The sequence below is a fragment of the Lemur catta genome, chromosome 6, assembly GCF_020740605.2.
Source record: "Lemur catta isolate mLemCat1 chromosome 6, mLemCat1.pri, whole genome shotgun sequence".
Classification (NCBI taxonomy): domain Eukaryota; kingdom Metazoa; phylum Chordata; class Mammalia; order Primates; family Lemuridae; genus Lemur; species Lemur catta.
Genome location: NC_059133.1, coordinates 38,115,747 through 38,136,691, shown reverse-complemented (window position 1 = coordinate 38,136,691; position 20,945 = coordinate 38,115,747). Strand labels below are relative to the sequence as shown.

General features: G+C 37.7%; 2 protein-coding genes across 9 annotated transcripts in view; both read right to left on the bottom strand.

Moving 5' to 3' along the window:
* Nucleotides 1–10,299: 10,299 nt before the first annotated feature.
* On the bottom strand, nt 10,300–13,934 carry BBS10 (Bardet-Biedl syndrome 10). 3 transcript variants are annotated; one of them, XM_045553337.1, is made up of 2 exons: nt 13,663–13,934; nt 10,300–13,284 (listed from the first exon to the last, which is right to left on the bottom strand). In XM_045553337.1, the coding sequence occupies exons 1-2, from the start codon at nt 13,845–13,847 to the stop codon at nt 11,289–11,291; spliced, it is 2,181 nt and encodes a 726-aa protein (XP_045409293.1). In that variant the 5' UTR covers nt 13,848–13,934; the 3' UTR covers nt 10,300–11,288. The 3 variants fall into 3 exon arrangements, with proteins under 3 accessions (XP_045409293.1, XP_045409295.1, XP_045409294.1); XM_045553339.1 differs by having other exon boundaries at nt 13,788–13,845; XM_045553338.1 differs by having other exon boundaries at nt 13,417–13,754.
* Nucleotides 13,935–19,602: 5,668 nt separating this feature from the next.
* The window catches only part of OSBPL8 (oxysterol binding protein like 8), a 148,320-nt gene continuing 146,977 nt past the window's right edge, over nt 19,603–20,945 (bottom strand). For all 6 annotated transcript variants that reach the window (XM_045553330.1, XM_045553331.1, XM_045553332.1 and 3 more), the window contains one exon: nt 19,603–20,281. In XM_045553330.1, the coding sequence (XP_045409286.1) occupies nt 20,149–20,281 (133 nt within the window). In that variant the 3' untranslated portion in view covers nt 19,603–20,148. The remainder of the gene's footprint in view (nt 20,282–20,945) is intronic.

Sequence of the window (20,945 nt, the reverse complement as noted above, 5' to 3'; positions counted from 1 at the left end):
CTCTGTCACTTATTACTGGAATAACTGAAAATTCCTTGCCCTCTGTGAGCCTGAGTTTCATCATATGAAAAATGGGATAAAATATAACACCTTTTATACAGGAATTATGTGATTATTTTTTAAAAGTCTATGAGAACACCTAGCTGCCTAAAGAATTGTTCTCTCTTTTCCTTCCTGAACTGAGACTCATCTATTTTCACAACTTTAAATGTTACTTCTATGCAGATAACTCCTAAATTCAACATATATTTATTGCATAAAAAATGACTATGCTACAACATTTAGAGAACTCGGTGGCTGTCATCAGTTGGCCCACAAAAGATACGTCCGTGTCCTCACCTGTGAATATCACCTTATATGGCAAAAGATGGATTGAATTAGGATTTTGAGAGCTCATCCTGGATTATCCAGGTGGGCTCTAAATCCAATGTCAAGTGTCCTCATAAGAGTGAGGAAGAGGAAGATTTGACAGAGGAGGAGGAGGAGGTGATGTGACAATGGAGACAGAGACTGGAATGATGTGGCCACAAACTAAAGAGCTCCTGGAGGCCCCGGAAGCTGGAAGAGGCAAGGAACAGATTCTCCTCAAGAGTCCTCGGAGGGAGTACAGCCCTCCAATCCCTTCACTTCAGACTTCTGGCTTTCAGAACTATGAGAAAAGAAATTTCTGTTGTTTTAAGCCTTCCAGTTTGGAATAAGTTGTTATGGCAGCCACAGGAAACTAATACAGTGACTAATTGAATGAGGAGAGTAACAGGGAGGGCCCTGATATATCTGCCAGCTTCTGGTTTGGGGGACTGGAGTAGAAAATGGGCCCTTCACCAAGTCTCGAAATAGAAGAGCAGGTTTAAGGAAGAAGTTGGTGAATTCAGTTTTGGACATGGTGAGTATCCAAACAGACAATCTTCCATGAGTCTCTTGCACTCCTATACATCTTGCTGAATATGCTAAGAATGCAAAGCCTTGACCAGTCTTTACCTGGCCCATTTCTCAGGCTTCTTTTTGCAGTGAGCAGCCTTGAGGGACTCCTTCCAGGACAAATAGCAGGATCGCTCACTGCTTGCTATAAACCAGTAGACTCCTCAAGCTCCACGTCCCTTCCTGTACAGCAATCCGGTGCATGTGCAGGCCTTCATCTGGTCCTCCATCTCACCCTCATGGGACTTGGCTGCAGAGTAACTGACATCAACATGCTGGTGCCCATGCTGCTGCCTGTGCTGTGAGTAATAAGGACCTTGTTTGTGACCCAGGAGTCTTGTTTCTTCTGCCTGCATCCATAAAACAGTCACAGGCTAACTTATTAGCTTGGAAGTAGTGTAAAATCAGACCTCAAATGGACCCTGAGTTGAGGGGCCTTGGTATCTTCCTGTTTCCTGGAAACTCTAAATGGGGAGTTGATTAAATGGGTCTGCAGCTCACCAGAGGCATTTGGGCTAGATACAACAGATTCAGATAATCATCAGCTCAGTAGTCACAGTCAAAGCCATGAATTTAAATCATGTCATCCAGAAAAATTTTATTAAGTGAGATAGAAGAGAAGAGGAGAGGAGAGAAGAGAAGGCTAAAGAAAACTGAGGAACACTGACATAGCATTTTTTATGGGCTAGGAGAAGAACTCAAAGAGTAGACAAAAATGATTCAAATACTTTCCTACTTACTCAGCCTCTGTATCTCAGTAATCTTTCACTCATTGTCTTTGACTCCCTTGCCTTCTTTCCCTGTCTAATCAGTGCCAATTGCAGCTAATCTTTGAGTCACACTTTGTCCCACATCCATCCTTTCTTTCCATTCCCAGCTGACATTCTAGTTTAGACTCCACATCCACCGCATAAATTCCTTGCAATAACCTCTTAATTGGTCTCTTTGCTTTTTGTGAATACCCATTACAATTCATCCTACACAGTGCTGCCAGATTAATTTTCTTAAAATATTCCTTGGGTTGACTCACTCTCCCTGGTTAGAAACAGTCAATTGTTCCCTAGTATGTTTGCAATTCCTGTTCTTTCTTTCTCTACCCATTGACCCTGACTCTTAACACAAAACAGGAACTGGCACCATAAGGAATAAAGTTTAATTATGAGAGAGAAGCAAAGGACAGGGGAAGAATAGAAAAAGAAAAGATCACACTTAGCTTGTGAAGAGGGGTTGACTTTGTGGGATATTGGCTGAGTCTTGCCCCAGCCTGTGAGCCAAATACAACCTGCCACCTGTTGCTGCTAGGAAAATTTCACTGAAGTACTGCCACACCCATCATTTACATATTGTTTATGGCTGCTTTTGTGCTACAACTGCAGAGTCCAGTAGATGCAACAGAGCGTATCTGGCCCTTTACATAAAAAATTTGCCAACCCCTGGTCTACTTACAGTTTCAATATGTGAGAGATATTAGACTTCCAGGAATGTTGTAAAGGATATTTTAAGAAACGATTCTTGGGATTAGCAATTGAATAGATCCCTGTGGGCAGCCTTTGAAATATTTCAGTAAAGATGTGAATTACTTTTAATTGCTGGACTGTTTCTTTGAATACGTCTTCTCAGACTCTGAGCCTCGAGCAATTTCAATTAAATTTCCTTTGTGTATTGATCCCTTAGCATCTTTGTTTACACTGTTTTTCTTTCTCTCTTGAAATTTCCCCTCACATTTCCATGTATACCTTATTCCTTTAAATCTCTTCCTTCAAATTCCAACTCAAGTTCACTCCCCTTTGAGAAACTTTATCTGTCCTTTACTTCTCACAGTGAGCTCTCACCTCACATGACAAAAGCTACAATTAATCAGTGCTCCCCCATTCCACCCTTATATACTGCTACATATTGTTGGTTAACCTTTTCATAGTGTGGGGCTTTCTCCCTATGAGATCACAAGAACTGTCTTATGTATCTTTTCATCCCTCACAGCTTCTGGCAAAGGGACTTGCATAAAATTGTTTTTGATAAATTTGCTTATAAATAGTAAGAGCAAGAGAAATCCAAGAAAACAGGTTTGACCAACTTCTAAGCCCTACAGAAATGCTATGCCCAAACATTTTCACACATTAATGTCTGTTCAGTTTTTAAGCAACTGAATTTATTGTGTAAAATCTTCACTCTTGTAATGAGAACACGAGGGTGACTGGGATGTGTTTCGCCTTGTTGATTGCTTGCTAGGCTTGGTTTGGTGTTCTCTTGCTCTTTCACCCTTCCTGAAGCCACCTGATCAAAGGAGAAGGGATTCCATACAAATGGCCAACAGGTTGTGAAAAAATGTTCAACGTCACTAATCATTAAGGAAATGCAAATTAAAATCAAAATGAGACATCACTTTTCATCTGTTAGAATGACTGTTATCAAAAAGACAAAAGTTAACAAGTGTTGGCATGGATGTGAAGGGGAGGGGATGTAATTAGTATAGCCATCATGGAAAACAGTACGGAGGCCCCTCAAAAAATTAAAAGTAGAATACCATATGATCCAGCAAGCTCACTACTGGGTAGGTATCCAAAGGAAATGAAATCAGTATGTCGAAGAGATAGCTGCACTGTTCATTCCTGTTGCTTTGTAATGAATAAATCAATATATTCATACAATGGAATATTATCCATGTTATTTTCATTAACAGCATCTTATACTGAAAACCCTGAGAGCTCAGCTGTTGAAAGTTAAGTCCAATGCTGCAACGAACAGTGTTGTTCTTAAGTCTTTAATTTCCCAAAAGCTTAATGGCACCAGTGTCTTGGTTAAGGATGGTATCTCAGGTACTATATCAGCTTTTGAGCCAGGAAAACCTGTTTTGCTTCATATCCGTTATTCGTTTTGCAACAAAATCATAATCTTTTACATTCCATTGTGAAGTATCATTGTTGATCTTAGAACTGTATTCACTCAGCTACATCTTTTCAGAATAAAAATAGAGCAACCAAAAAAGCCAGCATTTATATTAAAGTAACTTGATTTGTTACTTCTAAAATGGAGGTGCCCCTCCATTAAAGTGCCTGCGTGAAAGTGTCTTTTTTAGAAGTCCAGTCTATTGAGGCATAATTTACTTATAGTAAGATTTACCCTCTTTAATACAGTTCTGTAAGTTTTGACAAGCATGTAGAGTTTTGTAACCACCACCACAATCAAGACACACAAAAGTCCATCGCACCAAAAAGTTCCTTCGTACCCCTTCATAGTTAACCCTTACCCCAAATTCTATTCCCTGGCAACCACTGATTTCGCGTAAGTGTAAAGATGCTTTTTCCTCTACTTTGCTAGAGACAGGTGAGCAGCACGAGGTCTGGCTCCTTGTTTTCTGTCCTGCATTCACATGCGGCCTCCCCCCTGCCCCAGCCACGCTGGCCTCCTCAGTGCCTTGTACCGTCCACGATCCCACCCACAAGTCTCACCCCTGTTGGTCATTTCACCTAGAACTTGTTCTCTTCCTTCTGTACCTAGTCAACTCCCACTCATCCTTAAGCTCTCAGCTTCGACATCATTTCCTCAAGAAAGCTTTTCCTGACTAGTTCCAACCCCTCTACAAGGCATTGTGCACATATCAAAGCAGCAATTTTACATTTGTTTGTGTACCATTTGACTAATGCCTACCTTTCCCGTTAAACTGTGAGCTTCATGAAGGCAGGCACTCTGTCAGGTTTTGTTCATGGTGGCATCCTGAGCAGACAGCACAGGAGTAGTCACTCAATAAAGACTAAGTAAATGAATATATACTTTGAAGCCAGTACTGTTCTAGATGTTCACCTTTGATTCTTTCAAGGGCGCAATAAGGTTGATACTGTTTCTGTTTTACTGCTGTGATGATCTTAACTACATCCACAAATTCTTTGACAATCCTCCCTCCAAAGAGTGGAACCTAATCCCCCTCCCATCCAATGTAAGCTGACTCCCATAAAAGACGTTGCTCTCTCCCGGGTCACTCACTCTGGGGAAAGCCAGCTGCCATGTCATGTGGACACATCAAGCAGCCCTACGGCGAGGCCCACGGAGTAAGGAATGAAGCCTCCTGCCAACAGCTATGTGAGTGAGTGAAGTGGATCCTTCAGCCTGTCAGTCTTCAGATGGCTGCAGTATTCTGGCTGCAACCTTACGAAAAACTCTGAGCCAGAGCCACTCAGTGCAGTTACTCCCAGATCCCTGACCCTCAGAAACCATGTGAGAGAATAAATGTGTGCAGCTTCAAGCTACTAAATTTGGGGATAATTTCTTGCACAACGATACAGAACTGGATGAACTGACGAGGGAAATACAGCAAATTTAAGTAACTTGTTTAAGGTCACACAACTAGCTAGTGACAGATCCAGGATCTAAACACAGGTCAGTGTGGCTCTGAAGCCCGTATGTTCTGTACCATGCCATGCTTAGTCTGGCATGCTTAGAGTGGCAATACTAAGTGTGGCATGCTAAAGATGCTTAGGATGGCAAATGCCAAATCACTTTACAGTGCTATTATAAACTCTGCAGATTGGTTTATGCTACAGTTCCAGGAGGTTGCTTTCTGGATTTCCAAAGAAGCTGCTGACTGGAGGATTTTCTGAGAGAATGGTTAGTAAAAAGGCAATTCTAATGAAGAATTTAAGTTTACTGTATTATTTAAAGAATTTCCGTTACAATGTTTTGGCAAAAGAATAGATCAAATCAGGTTTGTTATAAGTTAGAGGAGATAACTTAAAAGTAACCTTTTTCTTTAGTTCATTATTATGGTATCATAAAATAGTTTTCATAGTGTGAATGGATTATACTATATTGCTTAATTTTACATATATTTAATACATTTAGATGCATTTATATTATGTAGTATACATATTTAATATATGTATACATTTAAATACTTATAGTTAGCATTTATGAAGAAATCACTAAAATTCAGTATCTTTCTGTGTTTTCTTAGTTATCATTCCACAGGCCCAAACCTTACAACAGGCAAAAATTTCTTTTCTTAAACAGGACACAAAACGTATCAACCTTAAAACTCATATTCTCTACCTGCTACTTTGATTGTACATGTCCTTTTTTGGGCATATTCAATCATAATCGAACCTGACAGCATTTAACTAAAAAGCATTTTGACGTAGGTTCCAGTCAGACCGAATTAGCCACTGTAAGATATTTTTGTGCATGGTGCCCAGTGGACTTCCAGTCTATGCTCGTTAGACCTAATATCTTCACCCTATTGCCCTGGAAGAACTCATTTTTCTTCCATTTTTCTAATCAAATTAATAAATCACTCCAATACTTTTTACTTTCTTTATAAAAGCATTTTCACTAGCTTCTTCCTCTTGAGTAGACTCTAAACTATTCATTCATTCATTTACTCGCTGAACTTTGAGTATCAGCTACATCAGGCACCATCCTGTATGTTGGAGATGTGGAAGTGAATAAGTCAAAATCTTCATGGTGTTTTCATTCTGGTGTGGAAGGCAGTCAATAAAAAAAAACACTAATAATATCAGGTTCGTGCTTCAAAAGAGCTTAAAGCTAGAGAGCGAAGGAGGCAAGTCATGGAAAGGGAATAAGGTATTATTTTAAATTGGGTGGTCAAGGGAGGCATCTCTAAGGACATGATATTAAAGCAGAGATACCTGAATGAATAAGAGTCATATGAATATTAGAGGGGCAGAGACCTAAGCAGATGGAAGAAGTGTAAAGTTCAGAGGCTGGAATAAACTTGTGTGTCCAGGGAACGGAGGTGAGGCCAGTTTGGCACTTATTAGTGATCTCTGCCAAATGTTCTGGTTCTCTCCTTCCAGGCACCAGGTAGGATTGCACTATCTGGATCTTCTACGGATGGGTAAGACCAGGTGACTAATTCTGGACAGTGAGTCATGAGCAGAAATAACACATGCCATTTATGGACAAAGCCAGTGCAAGACCCTCTAGAGCTCTTTTCCTCCCTCTGGTATCATGATGATTGCTAATGCTCCAGAGAGTGGCTGCTCATCATCAGCCAAGATCTAGCAGTGAGGAAGAAAACAATCTGGGAACAGAGTCATCAGCTGGCTCCTAAGAGACATGCAATATGAGCAAGAAATATTTGTACTGTTTTAAGCCTCTGAGTTTTGGGGTTGTTAGTATGGCATAACCTATCCTGATTGATAGTGCAACTGGTTGGGAGAGAGCTAGAGGAAAAGCGATAGAAGATGAGATCTAAAGGCTAGGTGGAGGACAGATCATGTAGAGCCTTGTAGTATAATTTTGGATTTCATTCTGTGTGAAGAAAAATCTTTGGAGAACTTTGAGCTGGGGAATGACAGGATACGATTTACCTTTCCAAAGAATCACTTAATCACGTAAGGAAAAGTCCTTGTTCATAGGAAATATATACTGAAGCATTGAAAGGGGAAGTATAATGTCTACAACTTATTTTCAAATGGTTCAGTAAAACGTGATTGTATGTATGTGCACGCATCTACATGCACAAAGGGGGTAAAACGTTAATTGGTGAACCTAGATGAAGGGCACGTAGGTGTTCATTGTACTCTTCTTTCAACTTTTTTGTGGGTTTGAAATTTTTTTAGGTAAAAAGTTGGGGGGAATCACTCTAGATAACTAGAAAGTGAGACAGAAGCAAAGAAACCCATTAGAAGGCTAGTGCAGGTGAGAGAGGAAGGGGTTCGGGCTGGACTGGCAATGGTGAGAAATGGGCGGACCTGAAATCTGTTCCGTATGTGGTGCCAGCAGGATTTGCTGATAGATCAGCTGTGGGATGTGAAGAAAGGAGGAGTCAATGTGTCTCTTAGGTTTTTGTCCTGAGCAAGTGGGGGACTGGCGATGTCATTAATTGAGATGGGACAACAGTGGAAGGGCCAGGTTTGGGGATGGGAAATAGCAACATTATTTTGGACATGCTAAGGGTAAGCATCCAAGTGGAGACTGGATTGCCAGCTGGATAAATGAGTTAAGAAATCAGATAAGACATCTTGGCTAGAAACATAAAATTTGAAATTACCAGCATCTAGTGGCACCCAAGGAACTGGATAGCAGCTCTTAGGAAGCAAGTGTAGGTAGAGAAGAGGGCCAGGACAGTGCCATGGGGAAGACCATCGTGCAGTTCATTTCATTTCTCTTGTTCTGTTTCCATGCTTACTGACTGGGCAAGCACCTGATTATTATTTGGCTTTCCATATAGGTCCACCCATAAAAAACAAAGATTGGTCATATGGACTTGGAATACTCTAGTTCCTGGGACAGTTCTCATTGTAAATAAGCTGATCACATTCACAAGCTTGGTCTGAGTCAGACCCCAAATACAGAAACATAATCAGAGTGCTGACAAAAACCTGATGGTGAGTCTGCACAAGGGGAAGACCTGGGACTGTGGAAATTCCCCAAGGAAATGCATGCTACACTGCTAGCTGGCACTCTTCCTTAGCTCACATCTCTCTGCAGCCTGCCAAGCAAGCATGGTCTCACATTTCCAAAACTGGTGAGAAAACCCTAAGCCAGGTATAGCTAAGAAAATATTCCCTTTTTTGGCTGCGTCCCTTTTCTTTTATTGTCAAAGTTCTACTGATTTGTCATGGTGTCTCTCACCCAGTTTTTCTTTCATAATGATTTTACATTTCCTTAGATCAGGGCCCTTATTATATTACTATTTGGGGAGCATTCTGTGTGTGCTTGCTATAATCTATTTTTAAAATTTTATTTTTAAATAGGTAGTATTCACCTGGTTCAAAAATGAAAGTGACTAAGTATACAATAAGAAATCTCACCTCTTCCCAATCCTTGCTTCTCCCAGCAAAATCACTGCCCCTATGCCTTTTAGCTTGTGTATCCATTAGTTTAGGTGGTTACTAATCTTCCCCTATTATAGAGTTGCAATAAGTAACTATATATACACATATATCGTTTGTGAGCTGTAGTTTGTTTTCTCTGATGAGCTGTGTTGATGGGAAAGACAATCTCCTTCTGGGTGGGGATGAGCAATTTCTGATAAAAGCTCAGGATCAAATTGCACTCCTCTTTTCCTTCCCTTGTAGTCTGAAACATACATACCATGACACTTCCTGTATAACATGATTAAATAGCTCACCTGGCTGACACAGTCCAAGGATGTTCAAGTCCAACTATTTAATGCCTATTGTTTTGAAGATAAAAATGGCTTGTGCTGGCCCAATGAGAAAAAAAATAGGAAGGTCCATTAAAGGCTATTGGAGAAAATGGGTCTGTAGGAGGCAGACTGACATGTCAGAAAACAATAAAAAACTCAGGTGAGAAGTTAATGCATATTTGTCTTCTTTTTCCCTCCCATGGTGTTGCAGATTGTATTTTCCAAAGATACTGTCTCAATATATCCAATCTCACATGGTCTTCTTATAATGTGATATAGACATTCTTCCTAATGAGTGGTAGGGCCTGTGTTCTCCTCCCTTGAACCTCAGCTGACCTCTATGACTGCTCAACCAATAGAATACAGAGGAAGTTGTCCAGCTAAGCCTAGTCAACCCCCAGAAGCATGACAAGTAATATAATGATCCAAACCTACTAAGTTTTGGGATTATTCATTAAGTAGCAATAGAAAATAAGAAGATGATCTAAACCTTAAATTGTCTTTACATTTTCCCTGGTCTGCATTCTTTAATTTTCATTCAGATTTTTATCATAATTGTGTGTGTGTGTGTGTGTGTGTGTGTGTGTGTTTTGTAAAACAGGTCTACTTTTTTTTGGTCTGTTTTTACTGTAGGTCACCTCAAATCCTTTGTGGTTGAGAGTGTAAGTATAATGTAATTACAACTTTAAAAGTGCTCTGCTATCTAACTCACTGATGTAAACTCCCTGGTGTTATTCTGTAAATAAGGATAACCTATGAAAGCTTTATCATCATTTTGAGGGATTTTCTTAATTAAGAGAAAAAAGATTACTTTGTGCAGATCTGTTTTACATATTCTGCTTCTTCTCCCCAAAACAGATCCTTTGCCCGTCAAAGTTTATAGAAATAATTATAACCACATATATGGAGGACCAAATGGGCTAATTCATTCATCAAATAGGTCCTCAACAGACACTTACTGGATATCTATTGTGTGCAAGATATTTGACCAGATGCCAAAAATACAAAAGGGCTACTGGATTCATGACTGTATCTATTAAATGCTTACCATATGCAAAGTACTTGGGCATGCCTGGAAAAGTCTTTAAATGCCTTCAGTGATGGAGGAGTGTTTAAAGCAGCAGCAGCAGCAACAACAACAAAATAAAGCAAAATGACCTGACTGGCAATTAAAAAAAAAAAAAGGAAAAAATTATATGGCCATTTTAAAGTAGGTTCATTCATCTATGAATTCAGTAAAGGAAGCAGAGTTAATTTATTCTCTCCATGTTCACAGAAATAAAATAATGTATCACAGCATAAATCTTTAAAAGCAAAACTATACTTAATGTTAAGTTTTTTCAAATACATTACTAGTCACTACTTATTCAACTGTAACTAAAGTTTTTTTCTTCAGTTTTCCTAAATTCAGTCCCAACCCAACTAAATGAGAATTTGTTGAATAAGTAGATTAGAAGCATGTATTTAGAGGAACAGATTAAAGATAACACTTGTTTTATTCAACAAGCAATTCTGAGTACTTGGTAAACAGCACTGTTTTGGGTGTTACAGAGAACTGCTAAAGTAGAAGACGCTGTTCTTATACATGGCTAGAAGCGCATATTATTTGCATTTGTAAGCTTTTACAATAAAATAAGAACATTTGTAAATTCACATTAGAAATAAGAATTGTGAAATTTGTTACTATGGAATTCTGGCTATGCACCAAATACATGAAAAACTATAAAACACATAAAATATCTTTACAAGCTTTTAGGGACCAGGAGAAAATTGAAGTATGAATTTCATATTGTTTCTGGTATTAACTTTTAACTACAAAGATGAAAATGAGTTCATGACGCACAGTCATATTTCTGGTAACATATATTCAATGGTATATGGATGGTGAAAATCTATCCAAGTTTTTCCAAATAAAATAGAAATAAACCAAAGGCCACATAAAAGTAAAAACTAATTTAATTTGTATCTTTTTTGAAAAAAATTTTGAGATTTTTACTCATTGCTTTACAAATTGAGTGGGAAAAAATTTTAAATAAAACAAATTAACATTTATATTATAAACAACTAAAATAAGATGACATTTGAAGACCCCATTCAAGCCTGAGATTAAATGATTCCATGAACTAAATATATAAAGGTGAAAAAGGCGAGATGGAGCAAAAAGATATAGAAGCGTAAAAAGGAACTATAAAGAAATGTCCCCCCCTAAACCTACACAGACTAACACAGAGCAAGACTCTGTCTCAAAAAAATAAAAGGTTGATTAACAAAAACCTTCTGATGTTAGTTCATCTTCTGAATCTTGATCATAAACTTTCTGAGGTTGTCTCTTAACATTGATTACCAAATCAATGCTTAATATTTTTGACAAACACTGAAGAACTGATGTTAGTAGCTGGTATTTACCAGCTACTGATTCCAAACCTGTCTGACTGCTTACTAAGGGTTGATTGGTTTGCAGTGCATGGAGAGCTCTTATATATACTTGTGGAAAGCTGTAGTTTCCTTTCTTAGATTTATAAAGAATTTTGGGAATGCCTAAAAGTGCATTAGCTACTATCATACTAATCATGCTTTCTTCTGATTGCTGGCATTTTTTGGCATAACTGAGAAGATAGTAATGTAACAAGATTTCAAAATTACCCCCTACTGGCAAAACACAACCTGCTGGCATAGATGAGGAACAGTAACTCCGGGAAGTACACATGTCCAGTAACTTACATCTCACTGGTAACATGCTCCCCTTTCCAGCAATTTTTGTGACCTCTAAATTTTCATAAGAAATTTCTATCATAGTGTTTTCTGTCGTTGAATTAACAGTGGAATTACTCTCAATTAATGGTTCACAGTTGTCAATTATTGTGTGTTTTCCCAAAGATAAACATCTAACTGTTTCATCTGTTTGGAATGTACCTGTTGGTGTCAGTTTTGCTGTTGAACATGGAATATATGTTTCTAATTCTACATTCGAAACTACTAAATTTGAATTTACTTTTAAATATGTTTGAGTTTTTTCCCATTTATCTTTGTTCTTTACAGCTGTGTCCTGACAGGGACTTTGTAGTGAGCCATTACCAATTTCTGGTAACTGGTTACTTTCTCTACTATTCATAGAAATAAGAGGACTTGAAGTGTCACTTTGGTCCTTGGCTTCTGTCATGTAATTTAGATCAAGATCTTTAAATAACTGCCGAAGCATTTTAAATGCTCCATGTAAAGCACCCTCATGTTGTTCAATAAGCCCTTGCACTGGTCCACAAAGAACTATACAGTGTGGTATAAACGTACGTGTGCTAGCCAAGCCAAGATGAACATAACTTTTGGATCTCAGGATGAGGGGTTTACAAAATTTCACCAAAGCAGTGCTAGAGATTTCACACTGTGAAAAGTCCTGTGGTAGTACAAGTGGAGAAAGACCAATGATCCTCTGGATAACAGAAACTTCTGATGATGATAAGCACTCCACCACTGATATGCCATTCAGTCCTGCATAATAAATAACTAAATCTGGTTGTTTCACACTAGATAGGAGCAATTTTACATTCTGACTATGCAAATGTTTCATTATTGCTTTTGTCCTTTCCATAATCCAAAATTGAGATGTTTGAAATTGTGCTTCTGAATTTAGAATAAACTCTGATCCAGAAGTCGAAAAAGGAGGCTGAATGGTTTCTGTCACCATCACTATTCTTATGTCACCATCTGCTGGGCAGTACACAGAAAAATCTCTGTGCAGCACAAGCCCAGCTACAATCCTGGAATCTGAAACAGGAAGACCAGTGACACCAACATTCAGCTCCACAAAATAGTCATCCACTAACTCAAACACATCAATCCCACTTTCACAAGTCATACACTTGAAAAAATAGTCACACATCAATTGCGAAATAAATTTCTGATTATTTCTTCCCACTCTTCCACAAAAGTATGCTTCTAAGAGTGATTCTAAAGAACTTCTTGACAATGTTCTCTCTTTAGCAGAAGAAAAGATAGACAAAAAGTGTCTACTTAAGTACTGGTCCATAATACAGTCTAATGTTTGTGTCTGAAACACTAGAAGACGTTGGGAAATAAATTTCCACTGACAGCAATTTTTCCAATGCCTTCCATGGGTTTGAATATTTTCACAAATCAAAGAATCCTTTTCTCTGTCTGTGATTGCATGAAGTCCTCTCAGCAAATGGCAAAGAAAGATAATAAATGTTTTAGCACCATCTCCTGTTTTTTTGAGATGACTGGAAACACAGGCCACTATCATCCTGTACAAAAAGGAAATAAAGAAACTCAGATTTTCAGAAGGCTGACTTCCTACATCTCAATCAAGTTAAAACCATGTTTTCACAGCTATAAGCACAAAATAAGAATACTGCCCCTTTGATACACATCCTTACTTTTAGCTTTTTCAAGTTCCTTTGTTCTACTCCAAGATCCTAGGGTCGGGTGGGGTGAAAAGTGTTCTTAGAAGTTAATAAGATTTGGGGTCCAGGAGCGTTCCCTTGGGCGGGGCTCTAGGGACGCACGCACACCGGTGTCACCCGAGGTCAGTTTTTCCAGGTACTCAGCCTCAGGATGGGACAAGAGGTTCAAGGAGATTGCCTAGGGTGCCGGCTATGGGCCACAGTGTGGGACGCGGGTACCTGGCTACGGGATGCTCTAAGTGTAGCGCCCCCAGGAGGCGGCCTCCATCCCGGCTGAGCAGCACCTCGCCAGTGGGCTTCGTACACAAAACCTGCCGCCCCTCGGGCCCTACGCAGCCGCTCACGATGGTTTCCAGCGCCTCGGCCACCTGCAACGCCGCCTTCACAGACGCCGCGGCGGCCATGGAACTTCCGGTCTGGGCCGCTTCTCATCGCCAGAAAGCGGAACACGGCGCATCCGAGAGCGGGGCGGGGCGCGGCCGGAAACGGAAGGGGCAGGGAGGAACCGGAAGCCAGGAGCCAAAGCGGAAGCCGGGGTAGTACGGCCTTCTCGGTTGGGTGAGCGGGCTGCTTTTCCGCCCGCTTGGCGGGAAAGCCCTGCCGTTCTGTCAGGGGTGGGGGCTGCCGGCCCGCAGTCCGCAAAGATAAGGAGGCTGCCACTTCTAGGAGCTGTGCCTCGAGTGGTAACCCTAAGCCCTTCCCTGGCTTCCTACATGAATTTATTTCCCTCCAGTAGCATCAGCTGCCCCCAGATCCCCTAGTGTCCCAGGAAACTTCCTCCGAAGTCAACACAGTCGTGGGACCTGGGTGAAGGTGGGAATGGGCACCGCGGGTAGAATTCGGCTGGCTCCCATCACCCGCCAGAAGCTGCTTATTTTCTGACAAAACCTCTGCCTTGGATTAGTGCTGTCCACATTCTGCCCATCAATTGCTCTTTTCACCATCACGAAAGCAGTTTCTAGATGCAGGAGGTGAGATGCAGATGGTGAGAGGCTGGCCACGGCCGTGAATTGCAGGCTTTGTGTCTGCTGCAGGGGGCTTTGTTACATTTCCTGGGCTCAGGTATCAATGTAACTCCAGCCACCACAACTCAATTACCTTTTCTTTAGCAGAAATGATGGATGTAAGGACTTCAATTCATTATTTACATTGGTGATCAATAGTATGTTTTAAAAACAGTGGCCTAAGATTATTGGATACAATCCAAAAAACATACTATTTCAGGTATTAAAACACACACACACACACACTTAAGGAGAGTATGGGCTTTGGATTCAGACCTGGGTTTGCTCTGCCATTTACTTGTGACATTCAGTAAGTAACCTCTTTGATTCCCTCTTTTCTCATCTTTAAAAAATGGCGATAACGTGTATTATAAAAGAAAAATAACATACGGTTTTCAGGAGGTACAGAATGTTCAAAGCACAACACAGAGCATGTCAAAACATGTCACTATGACCAAGTAAATGATCTTGTAGATGTTTCACGGGGGTTGAGAGTGAGGGGCTGTTTTCCTTAGTCCTTATTCAGATGACCATGATGGCAGAAACCTGTAGGCCCTCCCCTCCCTTCCACACTCCCCAGTTGGTAGAACCAACGACAGCCAGAAGCAATTGGACCCTGATAGGCCAGGAAGAATGGGAAAGGAAGAGGGTCGAGGAAAACCAAAGAATGACTTCTTGGAACTCATCTGATGTTGACTCATCAGTATGGACTAAAAGGTGATTTGAGGGGAAAAAACTCTTTCCTATGGGTTTAGTGTATATGTTAGTTTAATAGTAATGCTTTCTTCTGGTTATATTCATCACAAAGGGGTACATTACTCAACATAGATTCAAGCAGTGGTATATTCCAAACATTTAAAAGCGAAGTGCTACTATCAGAGTTCTATTTAAGTGTACTGTGGAGACATGGATTCAAACTTGTGCTCTTACTCTTACACTAAGAGTGGGGTGTCACTCTTACTGTGTAGCTTTTGGAGTCATTTAACCTCACTGAGCCTCAGATTCTTCATGTATAAAATCTAGCTAACTTCCACTTATTTTAAGTTTGAATTTATCCAAGAATGAATATAAAGCACCAAGGAAAGCATACTTTAGGGACTCTTAAATTCCTTTCAAGCCCTTCACCATCCTTTGCAGCTATGCCCACAAAAAAAGGAAAAAAATTAAAATCAGGACTAAGTAGTTTAGTCACCATGTTACATTGAGAGTCATTTGATCACAGTTTGCTCTTTTTAAAAATTTTATTTAGAATGCCTACTTGTAGAAGTCAGCATCATTTTACAGATTAGAAAAATTCAATTCTTTTCTCTCTGCAAACATTTATAGTAGGTTAGGAATAATAGATTAGAAATGTAATACATTACAAAACAGTAGCCTATGACTATCTGTACATTTACTATGCACCTTAAGGAAAAGAATTTGACAGTGTGCTGTACTTAAACTGCAGATAACATACTTTTATTCTGTCATACAAAACTGACCAGTGGTACTGCCTGAATTCATAAATGGCCATTAAACAATATTTAAACTTAGATGTATATTTAGCATGCTAAAAAGTGAAAAAATTTCAGCTGAAGTTCTGTGGCTCATCAGTTCAAATGTTTCATGGCATTTTTTCTTTAAATGAAAAATTTTGATATTGCAATACTAAAATAATTTTACATGATAAATGCATAAAGAAATTTTTCTAAATATTTTAGAAAGTATATTCACATTCATTTGTCAAGGGTTTCTTGTGGCTCTTCTAAATATGTTAATGTTGATAAGACACTGGTCCTATACAGTTTTAACAGTCCATCTTCAATTAAACACTAACAAAAACAGTATGTTAAGAGTAACAAAAAGCAAATTAAAAGTACTAAATTCCCATGATAGGTAGAACAAAAGGAAACCAAATTACATAATAATGGCAGGTTATACATTTTAAAGAATCTCTTTTTCCACTTAGTCAAATAAGATAGAAGTGGAAATGTAAACTTACTGATTTCTGTGGTTTCCTCTACTGGATCAAATTGGAAAATCTGATATAAATGCTAATATTCTATTTCTGTACATTTAACATAATTCAAAATAATCTGTAATGTATGGCTCATCAATACCATCATCACCATATGTTCAAACAAAAAACCAAAAATATTCATTGCTCACTAGAAATGCTGAACACTGGAAAAATGGAATTTTATATATTTGTTTTCTTAAATTTTGCTTAAGATATTCTTCAAAAAGTTAAAACTGCCTTCCACAAAATTTTGTGTGTATATGGCACAAGTTGACACCCAAAACAGTGTGAATTCCATTGAAAAGGCACTGTTTACAATACTCAGAATAATCTGACAAGTCTACTTCAGTGATGTCTGAGAGTGAATATATTTGAAAGAGGTAAATACACAAACCCTTATAAAAGTACAGCATTACTGTTTAAATATATTATAGCTATATAAAAGGAAATAAAGTGACACAGAGAAATGACCCTTTTATGACAATTAAGCCTCTAACCACTTTGAATCATATTATAGTTCTGTAACATAAAAATGACAAAAAATATTTTCTTAAACGCACAAAAGCGTGAATACTAAATGACAGTTGTATTTTACAAGGCCAATTTTACAATGGAATGCAGTTGCCAACTGAGCTACGACAAAGATTACACTGTACCTTTATAATTAATACACAAAAGTACTGACATGAAACACAAGTAAAATATCTATTGCTGAAACTTACTTAACATTTCACATGCCCTATTTATTGCCTTATCCTGGGCCAGCTACATCTCTTACTAAATGGTGGATAACTGATGGCATAGTAATTTAACAACTAAGAAAGAAATGCACATGTCAATAATTATTACTTATCTAAGTTTTCATGTGGGAAAATAAAATTTTGATAAACTTTTTTGAAGAAAACTGGTCATAAAGTTGTAAATCCTAGAAACCATTATGAGGCTTTCAGACAACTGGAAACTGTAAATCACATTATGAATCCACGTGTGAAGGAAGATTACTCTCAGGTAAAGGACATTCAAAGTCAATTACATATTATGGCTAAATACAAAATGAATTATGTGTTTTAAAGATTCACATACTAATCCTAGTATAAGCACTGATCTAAAATTAAGCCACCAATTCCTGAGTTTTGTGTTCAGTTCACAGAAAGGAATTCATACAACTAAAAGCATTAAAAGGACTACTGGATTAGAAATACGCTTTTAGTGTATTAAAAACAGTCATGTATAACCCTGCTCTTTCTTATGAAATAGTTTTTGACTCTTTGGGTAAAAACCAATAACATCTGCCCTAGAAGAATTTTTTTTTAAATGAAGAAAATACCTTTCTAATCTTAGAAGATATCCATACAAATAAAACACCATTTGGACCAAATAAAAATAACATACAAGTGGATAAGACCAAAACCCTAAGAGGTGGGTCACCAACAAAAAATTTTAAGTTTTCAGGGTTTAATGATGAAATTACTTTTGTGATCAGCCAATCAAGTTATATGTAATATAAACACTAATTTAAACCATAAAAAAAGATAAAATTGCACAGTATTTACAAACTATCATATATCAACGAATAGGCAGTTGGGCATAACATTGGTAACAGAATGTGAATACAAAAATTATATTGACAAATATGAAATATAACCAAAAAAACCACTCACTCTAATGTAGTCATGAAAATACTGGCTATAGGTATACCTTATTTATGCTTTTATCAATTTAAAAAATAACTTCACATGTACATAGAGAATACAACATTATTTTGTCAAAAAAACATGGGAAATTGTTCTTCATAGAAACCTAAAGGTACTTAAGATAGCTATACTGGTTAGGGAAAGAAAACAGGTTCTTTTTATCATTTTAATTTTCATAATTTAGCAATCATCCCTTGATTTTATATTTATCACAGCATAAACAGTTGATTGTAATTTTGCTAGTGTCTCACAGTCTCTTCTTAGTCAAAGGCAAATGTGGCCAGAGCAATTCTTCTCTCTGACCTTCATTTTCATTAATAATTATTTCAAAATCTATTCTTTCAGGATTCTAAGACATATTTTAAGACTATATGTTCCTAAATTTAACTGCCTTGGCAAAACTTGCTCTTGAGTTCTATAAATATGTATGTAAAAACACAATGTCAAAATATTAAACTGAAGAAACAAACAAAATCTTAGGAAAAAGTGTGCCTGAGCCTGAACAAAAGGAATCTTAAAGAATTGTGGTTTTGCCACAGAAAGAAGTTACTAAGAACAAAGGGGGGTAATAAAGAATTAAACTTCAGAACTTGATACTCTTCTCAGATGTTCAACTTATTGCACATTTTAAAGAAACCAATTTTAATGTACACATAAAGGCCACCATAGTGTCTTACTGCTGTTCTCTTTTTGGCTTTTGAAGTAAAATAGTAGTTATAATTTTTGTATTCTACTGATTCACTGAACACATTAGGGTCTAAATGAAAGCTAAAAGAAATTTTTCATAATGAATAAAACATCCATTATCAGCATTTCATATGCCCTTTAAACATCTCTAGAATTTGGCCTAAGTTAGGGACCAGCTGACTTAAAAAAACATAAAAAAAAGACAGCAGTGAATTTGACTACACTTTTTTAAACAAGTGCTTAAACTGGTACTGTAATCAATCCAAGTAGTTGCGTACAAGTTTTTTAATATTGATATACACATAAGTACATATATACCTGTTTCTATAAACATTAAATTCTAGGGGTTAAAAAAATCTGTGTAAACTTTTTAAAAAGCAATTTGCCACCTGTCTCTCTGAATATATTCACTGACCATTCACACATTTTTTTTGCTATTTTTTTTTTTTTGAGACAGAGTCTCATTTTGTTGCCCGGGCTAGAGTGAGTGCCATGGCATTAGCCTAGCTCACAACAACCTCAAACTCCTGGGCTTAAGCGATCCTACTGCCTCAGCCTCCCGAGTAGCTGGGACTACAGGCATGCGCCACCATGCCCGGCTAATTTTTTCTATATATATTTTTAGTTGGCCAGATAATTTATTTCTATTTTTAGTAGAGACGGGGTCTCGCTCAGGCTGGTCTCGAACTCCTGACCTCGAGCGATCCACCCGCCTCGGCCTCCCAGAGGGCTAGGATTACAGGCGTGAGCCACCGCGCCCGGCCTTTTTTTGCTATTTCTAAGAAGACAATTGAAGCTGGGTGTTTTGGAAATTATTTTAACAGTACAGTCTATTGCATCAATCCTGTCTATTATTCCATCATTTCTCAGTCTGTAATTCCTTATTGATAAAAGCTTTGTGCCTGTTTTTATGAAGAAAATAGATTATTATACATATATTTATAAGGTTGATGCATTTTTGTTATGAACAATGTTAACGTATCTCAGAACATACTATAGAATACAAAGACTACTATCAGGTAAGAGTACATAAGAGACAACTGTGTATACATGTGGATTTATTATATTCACATGTACACATTCTCACAAAAGCTACGAATGTCCTGGCACTTAACACACAGGTCACTTTGATAACTAAACAGGATAGCTCTTGTTTCAGGTTAAAGATAAAAGATATGAAAGGTCAACACCTCTACATTTATTTCCTAGGTTTTTTGTTTTAGAAATATTGTGATGTTTTAGTACAGACCAATCCAACTTGAACATTGGTCCTAGGCCAAATCTAATCTTCCTAGTTCATTGATTCAACTGTAGAGAACTTCTATTTAAACATGAAGTTTATTAGGACTTGAAGCAAAATCAGGAGGAAAATGATGAAGTAATCTTTTTGCTGCAGAAAATAATCTGTGGCAGGTGTGCTTGAAACTAAATGATTTCGAAGAGCCATAATATTCCTACAAAAATAAACAACAATAAATTTTATAATGATTTGCCAAAAATGTTAGCACAGAACTCACAATTTGATAATATATGTTCACAGAGCATTTAATTACATTATCTAAAGTAACTAGTTCAATCCATTACTACTACCCAAACAGGGAGCTGATTATGCTTTGTGAAGCCATTATTAGGCTTTGTTTAAATCTAAATTCCACATTGTACCAAACATGTTACTTAATCATATGCATCAAACATAATTGTTAAAGTTTGATGATATAGAAATATATCAACCTTCTCTGTTATAACAGTGGTTTTAAAACAGAAATTTTGCTTCTTTATTGGCTCACTATCTTTAGAGAGATAGAGGTGGAGGCAGAAGAAAATCCTAAATTCCCCAGGAAAAAATACTAAATAGATTTCATAACATTCCCAACTTGAAGAATGCTCTATAGGCATTTCATATGCTAACAAAAATACAATGTTAATTTAGTCATAAAATGAGTTTACACTATCCTCATGTCACCCACTCTAAATGCTTTTGGCTAAAAAAAAGCTGATTAGGGAACCACCATTTCTTTTTTGGATTTCTGTTCTTAAAGTGTTTTACCAGTATAAAAAAAGAGAAAGAAAGGAGGCAAAACAATCAAGTAGGCTAATGAATTTTTAAATATAATTAAA

Excerpts from the sequence above, each read along its gene's own strand:
- BBS10 (XM_045553337.1), bottom strand. The coding sequence starts at position 13,847 with ATGGCCGCCGCGGCGTCTGTGAAGGCGGCGTTGCAGGTGGCCGAGGCG. Across the intron at positions 13,285-13,662 it reads TTAGAGCATCCCGTAGCCAG|GATGATAGTGGCCTGTGTTT; the intron begins GTACCCGCGTCC and ends CTTTTTGTACAG.